General features: G+C 47.1%; 1 protein-coding gene across 3 annotated transcripts in view; it reads right to left on the bottom strand.

The window, feature by feature from the left end:
• Dop1b (DOP1 leucine zipper like protein B) overlaps positions 1 to 10,776 on the bottom strand; it is a 113,616-nt gene that overhangs the window by 15,075 nt on the left and 87,765 nt on the right. For all 3 annotated transcript variants that reach the window (XR_004116842.1, XM_031364469.1, XM_031364470.1), the window contains exon 27: positions 2,367 to 2,511. Coding sequence is in view for 2 of the 3 variants with exons in the window: in XM_031364469.1 (XP_031220329.1) it covers positions 2,367 to 2,511 (145 nt within the window). In the remaining variant the exon portion in view is untranslated. The remainder of the gene's footprint in view (positions 1 to 2,366; positions 2,512 to 10,776) is intronic.

The following is a 10,776-nucleotide window of genomic DNA, read 5'->3' as shown; positions in this document are numbered from 1 at the left end:
AGAGAGGGAGAGAGAAAGAGAGAGGGAGTTAGGTGTGGGTCATGTGACCCTCAGTGCTGGGGGAGGGAGAAAGAGAGGGAGAGAGAGAGAAAGAGAGAGGGAGAGAGAAAGAAAGGGAGGAAGGTGTGGGTCATGTGACCCTCAGTGCTGGGGGAGGGAGAGAGAGAGGAAGGTGGGTCTCAGAAGTTCAGTGGCCAGCCAACTAGCCCAATCAGCAAGTTCAGATCCCATGGAAAATAAAAGTCTCAAAAAATAAGGCAGGCTGCAACTTCTGAAGAGGCTGACCTCTGGACTGCCCGGTCCCTGTCCTCATTCTGGGAAGAGGAGTCCTGCTTAGGTGGCAGGGCATGCTTTGTGGCTCCACTCCTTTGAAACAAAAGTGTGGGTATGCCTGGCTGACTGCTGGGAGTTCTTCCCACACCCCACCTCACCCCCACACACCCCCTCCTGCCATCTGGGCCCCCAGGACCACACAGGTTGGGACTCAGATCAGGGACTTGCTTAGCCATCTTCAGGGAACCACTGAGGGGACCCACAGCTGGGCAGTGTGACACTGGAACAGTCATTCATCAGCCCCCAAGTCAGGTCTTAGGGAGCAGAAGAGGTAGAAAGACTGAACCAGAGGACACCACAGACACAGTGTCTTCAAAGACAACAGGAACCATGCACACCAGAGACCATCAGCACAGGCTCAAGCAAGCCAGGGCCTCAGCAGCAGGAGGAGGGACTGAACACAGGCCCCGCCCACCCGGGACCAAGAAGCTTTTCCAGGTGATCCAAGCTTGAAGTGAAAGGCAGGTTTTCTCCAGTGGAGTCTCCCCAGGCCCAGCAGCAAGTGGCCAATACAAAATGTACTCGGAAGTATTTTTGTATTTTTCTTTCTTTTGTGTTTTTCTGGTCTTTATTTTTGTGTATCTGTGTGCGCTTATGTATGTTTCTTGTGCTTTTTCTTTTTGTCATTCTATTTTCTTGTTTGCTTACCTGTTTGTTTTCTAAAGAAAAGGGAGAGAGAAAGAGATAGATCTGGGAGTTGGGTGAGGTAGGAGGTGTTGAGGAGGGCCCGTGAAGAATATAGTCTGAAAATATTATTTTCAATCAAAAAATATAAACAGTGGGAACAGGTGCAGTCACTTAGTCACAAGCATATGGGTTCGGGGGGATGGCGTGGGTGGCTGCCTGGGCCCAGGAACAGGCTAAAGGCAGCAGGCTTGACCATGTGCTTAGATGTGCGTGTCCCCTCTCCAGTGCCTCCTGACTCCAGTGCTCTCCCAAGGCTAACTGAGAGTGGAAATGGTGATGCTTTGATGATGTGGAAATCGAGAGGTAGTCATAGCCAGGCGCATTAACACCACTCCCTCCCTCTCAGAGACTCTGCCTTCTGTCCTTTGTGTGTGCTAGGATGACTGAATGAATACTGAACACAGTCAAAAAAAAAATGATGTGAACAATGCTTTGGGGAATGGAGAGAGGCTCAGGGGAAAAGGCAGTGGGGCCCTTTACCTCAGGTGCACTTTGTTCCCTGGAGTGCTCTTGGAGGGGACTTGGTGCGTCCCGTGACAAACATTTACGTTTGCTCAGTTTATGGGACATGCTTATTCTTGTTGGATATCCTATCATTGCTACTGAACCCACTCTGGTCAGTGTGCCCTGAATCTGGACACAGCCTTCTGCTTTGCTCTTGTTCTTTCCCGATGTAATCTACAGCGCATGCCAGGCTTGTCTTGAGGTAGTTCTGGGAAAGGCTTCTCTGTTAATATTATGTGCTTACTGGTGGGTTTTTTCTTTTTTTCTTTTTTTTTTTTTTTTTTTTTTTTTTTTTTTTGGTTTTTTGAGACAGGGTTTCTCTGTGTAGCCCTGGCTGTCCTGGAACTCACTCTGTAGACCAGGCTGGCCTCAAACTCTGAAAACTGCCTGCCTCTGCCTCCTAAGTGCTGGGATTAAAGGTGCCCCTACCACCCAGCTCTGGAGGGTTTTTAACATGTTTTTCCTGATCTCAAACAGCCTTCCTTGGATCATTGCTGTCTTACATTTGTGTATCAAAGCACACTGGAATGGAAGTAAGGCCATGTACAGCACTAGACTATAGTCTGCCCATTCTTTCAGGTCCTCAGATCCCATTTTTTGAAGACACAGATATGCATAGGTCTACAAAGTTGACAGAAATACCTTTTACTTAAAAACGAAACATCAGAGCCTTGGCTGGAGCAAGCACTTCTTCCCGCTACTCCTCCACTTACCGTGCATGTCTTCCCGCTACTCCTCCACTTACCGTGCATGTCTTCCCGCTACTCCTCCACTTACCGTGCATGTCTTCTTCCCTATTCCTGCACTTACCGTGCATGTCTTCCCGCTACTCCTCCACTTACCGTGCATGTCTTCGTCCGCATCCGACTCTTCCAGAGAGACCTGAGGCTGGGCTTTCACCTCCAGATTCCTGCTGAGCCAGCTTGTTTGTTCCAAGGATGAGCCAGCAATGGTACCTACAGCTTCCAAGATTCTCTGAGTGATTTCCTGGGGAGCCAGCAGAAGCAAAACGGGACTTAGTTAAGAAGAAGAAAAAAAAAATGCCAGTGCATACCACTGTCTGACAGGTACAGGACACAGACCATGGCATGAGTCACCACGGCACTGTTAGACTTCCCATGAGCCACCGAGAGGTGAAAGGCAGCTGGGGTGACAGATTTAATAACAGGTTCTCTACCTACAAACATCATCAACATCAAACTCTGCAGTTGTTTCCTACTCTGGCTTTGGACTCCCGCGTGTACTGTGCACTTACACTGACCAGTGTCTTCTCTCAGCACATGGTGCTGGTGACTGCTGCTCTCTGTCTGCAAGACTGACGGGGAAGACTGCCTTTCTGGTCCTCTTGGACCATGGTTTGTGCTGGTGTGAACTAAACACTACAGGACACCACTGTTACTAAGCTGCTGGACTTGGGACAAAGTCACGTGGACTGCCAGGCCATACCAACAGTCCCTCATGCTGACTCCATGTCCACTGGCAGGTGGTCACGATCCTCACACAGAGGCAAGCCAACATCGACTATTCTGCCCGCCCTCCACTCCTGAAAAGGAGAGCCTGCACGGCAGATTTTATCCTTCAGCCTTGTGTTCCTCAGCCTGTCTCTGTCTGCAGAGCCAATGTCCTCTGCCCAGCTCCCCGGAACATTTACTCTGTTTTATCGGATGAAGTATGGCCTTATTCCAGACTTAATAAAGCCAGTCAAGATCTTTATAAATCGTGCTGTGTGCTGTTGTGCATGCTTGAAACTCCCAACACTTGGTAGGCGAGGAGGGGAGTATTCAGCCAGCGCTATCTATACAGAGAGACCATATCTTAAACAAAGAGGTCTTTAAAATAAATTGCTGTAGTTTTTGCTATTTGCATAAGAAATACATATTTAATAATATAAGAAGAAACAAAATTAAATAAAGTAGACTGGACTGGGTGAGTGACCAGACATTTATAATCAGGAGCATCATCAGACGAGTCTGGCTAGGTTCTGGGCAAGAACATCATGCAAACAGGAGGACCTGAGTTCAAATCTCCAGAACCCATGTCTGTGAACTCTGTGCTGTTGGGGGTGGAAGGAAGGATGGAAGGCTCGTTGGGCCTTGCTGGGGGCCAGTCTAGCTCCAGGTTCAGTTGGGGATGGAAGGCTCGTTGGGCCTTGCTGGGGGCCAGTCTAGCTCTAGGTTCAGTGAGAGAATGTCTCACTGAGGTAAGGCAACAGACCGACAGAGGAAGACACCCTGTGTCCCCCTCTGGCCTTTGCATGTGTATACATGGTTGAACACATGTGAATACACCACACACACACACACACACACACACACACACACACACACACACACACACGTCTGGGCAGGAACTGCAGGAATAACTCAGTTGATAGAGTATTTCATCAAGACCCCTGGTTTGATCCCCCGTATAAGGCCAGGTGTGGTGGCACACCTGCAATTCTAGCTCTAGAAAGGTAGAGGCAGGAGTTCAGGAGTTCAAGGTCATCCTCAGCTACAGAGTTCAGGGCCTGGCTAGGAAACACCACACCTTGTCTCAAAGAAAAAGATTTCAGGTCAGTAGCTAGAGTCACAGCAGCCTGAGTGGGCCCAGCACTCTGGCCTAACACCCTGGGGCAGTAGGCCAGGTTGTTCTTACTTCCCTCAGCAGTCATTTACTGCCAGCTTTGTGTCTTACCCAGCATCTCTATGGACTGAGCAGAACAGCAGTTCTACTAAAGCTCAGATATCATCAGATGCACAGGAGACCCCACTGCCACTAACACAGAAAAGCACAGGGAGAGGGGGAGGTCCAGGTCTCAGCTGGACACAATGGCTGACAGGAGATCTCAGCACCACTGATGAGACCAAGGCTGCCTGAAGAGGCAGTCCATGCTATTACAGATCAGACGGCTCAAATGAGGATGTCAGTAGTATACGTGTGTAAGAGGCAGTCCATGCTATTACAGATCAGACGGCTCAAATGAGGATGTCAGTAGTATATGTGTGTAAGGTCCAAGTAGACAGGGACATCTCAGAAAAACACAGGGAGGCCAGGAATTTCCTTACTAAGATAAGCTCAGGAACTTTAGGAAGGTAGCAGAACTCTCTGGAAGGGAAAGGCTAATTAACATTCCTCAGATCACAGGGTGAGAACCAACCTGTGGGTGGGGGCACATTCTGCAGGGTGGACCTTTGCCCATCTTCAGACAAAGGAAGTCCTTGCCACCTCTTTCCCTGAAGACCAATCAGTTTAAAAAGTCACACTGTTCTACCAATCACATTGTGTCTAATGGCTACTGCCCTGAAAATTGTATAAAAGCTCACTGAACAAGCTGTGTGGGTCATCTCCTTTCCTGAGGGTCTGGGACGGCTTCAGTGCACTGGAATAAAAATCCTCATGTTCTTTGCATCGATCAGGATCCATGTGATTCACTCAGGGGGTCTCCAGTAAGGTATGGCTCGATGGGGTCTTACATGTTAGCATATACTGTGTATTCTTACTTAGGGCCAAAGTGACCTGTGAACTGGAGCTCCTAGAACCCCTGTGAGTGAAAGTTCCAGAAAAGCAGCTGTGTCTGGCCATGAACAAAACTCCTGGAAGGCCTTCCCTTCCTGTGTCTGGAGAGACTGAAGGCTGGTTGGAATTCAGTACTGTGGAGAAGGTGGGATCTTGTAGGTTCAGAGGGTAATTACTTGTTTCTTCTCTCAATTGCCTATGAAGGTGTGTTGCTGTATTCTCAATTGTTTACTGCTGTCTCAGCAGGTCCTGACAGGATATAGCTGCTGTCATTTCTATAGCCTGCAAGACCTGCTTTCTGCATGTAAATGTTTGTTGACTCCTCAACTGCCCCATACTAGGTAAATAGAGTAATCAAGACTCTTTGAGATTATCTTGGGAAGCAAGAGGCAGGGAATCAGGAAAGGAAGAGGCTCTGGATGAATAAAGAGCTAGAGGCTGGTGCTGGAGGGAGAACAGAGCAGAGCTGAGAGGTACCACAGAGGGAGAGCCACACAGTGGCATCTTAGTGGTACCACAGAGGGAGAGCCACACAGTGGCATCTTGGTGGCAGGGGAGTCATTTGCATCTGGTTGGCTACTTGAGGGAGTGTACCCAGCAAAGAGGTTAAAGGGCTTATATTACACAGATGTCTCAGTGTCTTTATTATTAAACCCCAAGTGGGAGCCCCTAAAGCCACCACAATATATAGGGACAATTTTAGCTTCTGGAACAGCCACCCCTTGTCCAACTCTGCATCTGACTAACACTTAGAACACTAGCTTCCACTAAACCAAGAGTTAGGAATGCCATCAGATAGCATCTTAGAGGAATGCCATCAGATAGCATCGTAGGCTATAAACATAGCTTCCTCCATTTCTCCACATCTGCCTTTCTGGTGCACCCACCAATGTTGCCTTGATTTATGATTTTGTTCTGTGAGACTATTTCCACATTAGAACACAAAATTTGGGGTAATGTAAATCTGTGTCCCCAGTGAAGGGGTCGCTTGACATGGCTCCAGAATGAACTGTCTCTTATTCCCTTTAAGACAAGAGCTGTGAACCAGGAGGTGGTGGTGCACAGCTTTAATCCCAGCACCAGGAGGCGGAGGCAGGGGGATTTCTGAGTTTGAGGCCAGCTTGGTCTATGGAGCAAGTTCCAGGACACCAGGAGTACACAGAGAACCCTGTTTTGAAAAACAAAAAATAACAATAACAACAAAAGAGAAGATCACTGTGGCTTTTACACTGAAACCTCTCAGTCCAAAGCCTGAGCAGCCAAGGCTCCAAAGAGAGAAAAGAAAAAAAAGAGGCCCGGACAGCATCACCTGGGTTGGGCATGGTGAGTCCGGCTTGTGATTTCAGCACTCAGGCCCGGACAGCATCACCTGGGTTGGGCATGGTGAGTCTGGCTTGGGATTTCAGCATTCACCCCAGGAAGCATAGAGCAAACAGGAAGTGGGGTCCTGCTGTAAAGCCTTAAGGCTCTGTCAATGACATCCTTCCTCCAGAGACTCACACTCCTAATGGTTCCATATTCTTCCCCAGCCAGGACCCCATGTTCAAGCACACACAGACACACATGCACACACGCATGCACTCACACATACACAGCTTCTACCTGAAACTCTAGAAACACCACTCTAAGTAATCAGTCATCCTGAACACAGCTGGCAAACACCTAGCTTATTTGCTAATAGCTGTTAAAGTAAAAATTATACTCGTGGACCAGGAGTGCTTTCTACCCCCATGCAGAAGGCCCTGGATTCTACCCCTCCCACCACACTGCAGAGCAAAAACCAACAAAATAAATCACAGCCATTCCACAGTGCTGTGATCAACCCCCTAATACTTTGATCTGCTATTAAAAAACGGTCTTTTCTAGTTTGGCTTCCTGTGGTTTATCATGCTAGGAGTGGGCCACCTCCAAACGCTGCCCTGTGCCAGTAGACTTACCTCAGTACCTGAGGCCCACAGCTCAGTCTCTGGGTGTGTTTGCTGGCTGTGGCTCCATCCTTTCTAGAAGGCTCACCTAAGAATTTGTCTCCACTTAGTTTTAGCCAAAATTGTAAATAAATCTACTTTCCTATTTACATAAATGTATTACTTTATTTTTCTCTTACTGTGGGCAAATGTTCTAACCCAAAGCCAGACCTTGTGGCAGGGGCCTCTGGGAAGATTCTATCCATGAATGGAAAATTCTTGATGGGTCACTTGGATGCGTCACTTCTAGAGTTGATGCTAAATGGCTTACTGGCCTTGGACAATGGGGTGTCAAGAGGCAGAAAGATGAGCTGCTGAGCAACTGGGACAGGCTGATCTGCCTGGAAGATCCTTGGGCCAGCCAAGCTGCCTGGAAGAGCCAGAGACCAGCCAAGCTGCCTGGAAGAGGCTTAGATCAACTGAGCTTCCAGGAAAGACTCTCAACAACACTTGAGCTGCATGCAGACTGTGCAGTGCACTCCAGGTTCCTAGGTTCTGTGAACTGTCACTCATGCTAGGGCAGGTTTTGGTGATGTCTCAGAGTAACTTCTGTCCCTGTAAGTAACCACAATAAAACTCACTGATTCACCAGGTTGTGTTCACTCTAGTGGGATTCTTCCTTTGGTCTGTCATCTGTTTCTATCTGGGGTGAGTCGATGTGTGTTTTCACCTCCTAAGAAACAGTGTCAGCCAGGCGTGGTGGCCCACACCTTTAATCCCAGCACTTGGGAGGCAGAGGCAGGCGGATTTCTGAGTTCGAGGCCAGCCTGGTCTACAGAGTGAGTTCCAGGACAGCCAAGGCTACACAGAGAAACCCTGTCTTGAAAAAACAAAAAAACAAAACAAAACAAAACAAAACTGTCACATGACACACTATATGTTAAGTTTAGACATAAACTGAATGCTAGAGAATTGTAATTAAGTGCTACTTATACTTTCCAGAAATTTTTAACTCAAGAAATATAATTTTGTTTGGTCTTTTTCCTTGTGCCCTGCCTAAAGTAGGACAAATACATTCACTTAAAAGGCACACACAACACACAGGTGTGCCATCACTGAAGTCCTGAGCAGTTATAAAAGCTCTGGGTCATACTGGGAGGTCTGTAAACTGATGGAAACTGATGAGAAAGGACTTCTATCTAATTTATAGCAGCCTATAAAAAACAAGCGGGAACTATTTGTATTCTAAGAACAAGACTGTGCACATAGAGAAAACCAGAATCTAGAACTTCATGCTTAGAACAAAGCTTTCTCAGATGGTCATGGCAGACAGAGAGAGTCTCTGCGGTGGTGAAACCACAGATAGGTCATCCGCATCCGGGCCCCACCTATGCTCAGGCATGCAGCCCTCATCAAGCTCAATGACTTGTACACACAGGCAAGTAGGACCAGCACCTGTGGGGAGGAGGGGGGATCAGTAGGAGCAAGAGGAGGATGAGAGGGTATTGGGAAATGAATTCCTCAAAACAGCCTATGAAAATATCAGAGAAATATCTTTAAAAAGATAGAAACTGGTCTTCTCTTAATAACACACACACACACACACCCTAGATTTATATTAAAGAACAAAGGCTTTTACAGAGCAAGAAAAGCCCTTGTGGGTTTCTCTGTTTTTTTTTTTTTTTCCTTAGAGAAATTAAATCTTAAGAAAATCACTATAGTTGGGCTGAAAAGATGGCTCAGCGGTTAAGAGCACTGACTGCGCTTCCAGACAGCGCTTCCAGACATCCCAAGTTCAATTCCCAGCACCCACATGGTGGCTCACAACCATTTGTAATGGGATCCGAAGTCCTCTTCTGGTGTGTCTGAAGACAGCTACAGTGTACTCATATAAATATAATAAATAAATCTCCCCTCCAAAAAAACCAAAACCAACAACCCATTGTATTTAAGCATTTTTTAAAAGGCTGGCTTGAAATCTCTTTCTCTGTCTCTCTCTCTCTGTCTCTGTCTCTCTCCCCCTTCCCCTCAGGTATCATGTACATAGTGGATTATTTTTGTTTTGTTTTGTTTTTTTGTTTTTTGAGACAGGGTTTCTCTTTGTAGCCCTGGCTGTCCTGGGCACTCACTCTGTAGACCAGGCTGGCATGGAACTCAGAAATCCACCTGCCTCTGCTTCCCAAGTGCTGGGATTAAAGGCGTGCACCACCACTGCCCGGCCATAGTGGATTATTTTTAATGACTCTTTCTTTACTGTTGGTAATCACCTAAAAACTAAATTGCAAAGTACACTTAACAAGTAATCATTTATATGTTTGTGGGTTTTTTTTTTTCTTCCAGACAGGGTTTCTCTGTGTAGCCCTGGCTGTCCTGGAACTCATGCTGGCCTCAAACTCAGAGATCTGATTGCTCTGCCCTCCAAGTACTGGGGATTACAGGCCTTTGTCACCACCGTACGGCTAAAAGGGGTCTTAATAGATAATTCTTTTTTTAAAAAAAGTTTTATTTTAATTTACTTTTTTATGTGCACGAGTGTTTTGCCTACATGTATGCCTGTGTACCACATGTGTGCCTGATACCCACATTGTTAGGACTCAGTGACAGGGCACTTCAACAGCTCCAGGCCAAGGTATGCCATAAAAATCACACCATGCAATAGATCTCACTCAGAAATTTATTGGGAGGGCCGTGGATTGAAAGGCCACTCAGAGTGGGAAATGAGTGGGGCATGGGGGAGAGAGAGGGAGAGGGAGAGATAAAGGCAGATGAAGAGAGCAAGAGAGAGAGAGAGAGGACAGAGTATGACTTGTGGTGGCAGGGACCTTTTAAAGGGCATTTGGTGACAGATGAGGAGGGAGCTTAGCTCCTGGTGCTCAGCTGCTGGAGGCATGCTGGAGGAAATGCCTGATTTCTAACCCAGGGGCCATAGAAGGGCATTGAGTTGCCTGGATCTGAAGTTATAAATGGTTGTGAGGTACTGTGTCTGTCAGTATACAGGCATTCTGTCAGCCTGCATCTAGGACCTGACAATTGTGACATTGAAGGGTAGAAGAAAACCATTTTAAAAAGATCATTTAGTAGAAATATATAGTTTATAAGCTTTTACTTAAAGGACATGGAAATTTTTCTCTGAAACAAGCCAAGAATGTAGGCCTGCTAGTTCCAGGAACCGGTTGATCACAAAGGCAGAATGTAAGTCATCTAGGTGGTTCCAGGGAATGGTCAACCACAAACTGAATGACAATGACGATGATAAAACCACATTCTTGAGAATAAGGAGTGTGCAGGATGCTTTCCTCATGACCCTGACTACATCATGGGTTGGGTCCCTCTGAAATTTTCCACTGTTTTTATGTTTCCTTGGTTACCCCCTCACTCCTCCTGGTTTGTGTTTTTTTCCTTTAAATACCCTACACTTCTTGTGCTCTGGGTTGAACTCTTCTGCCCCTGCATGGGTTACGAGCTTGGCCCTGGTATACTGACTTCCCCCGAAAAAACCTCATGCTGTTTGCATCAAGATTGGTCTCTTATGAGTCTTTGGGTGGCCATGTTCTTCTGTGACTTGAGAGAGGGTCTCTCCTTTTGGGGGTCTTTCAACATGACTTGCTGTCACAGGGGCACAGGTGTGTGTTGTGTACAGAAGGACCCACTGGCCACTCAGCAGCTCTGTCTATTCTCAGCATCCCCTCTGTTTTCTGCAGGCACCCTTTTTTTCTCTGTCCTCTCTCTATCCTCATGACTCTGTTCCCATCTGTCTACCACTTACATGTCTCTCCCCCCACTGTAGGCAGCCGTTTGGATACGATCGTCAGCGGCCGCTTAGACGATCGTATCCAAGATGGCGCTGGTT

Source organism: Mastomys coucha, unplaced genomic scaffold, assembly GCF_008632895.1.
Source record: "Mastomys coucha isolate ucsf_1 unplaced genomic scaffold, UCSF_Mcou_1 pScaffold12, whole genome shotgun sequence".
Classification (NCBI taxonomy): Eukaryota; Metazoa; Chordata; class Mammalia; order Rodentia; family Muridae; genus Mastomys; species Mastomys coucha.
This window is presented reverse-complemented; position numbering and strand designations above follow the sequence as displayed.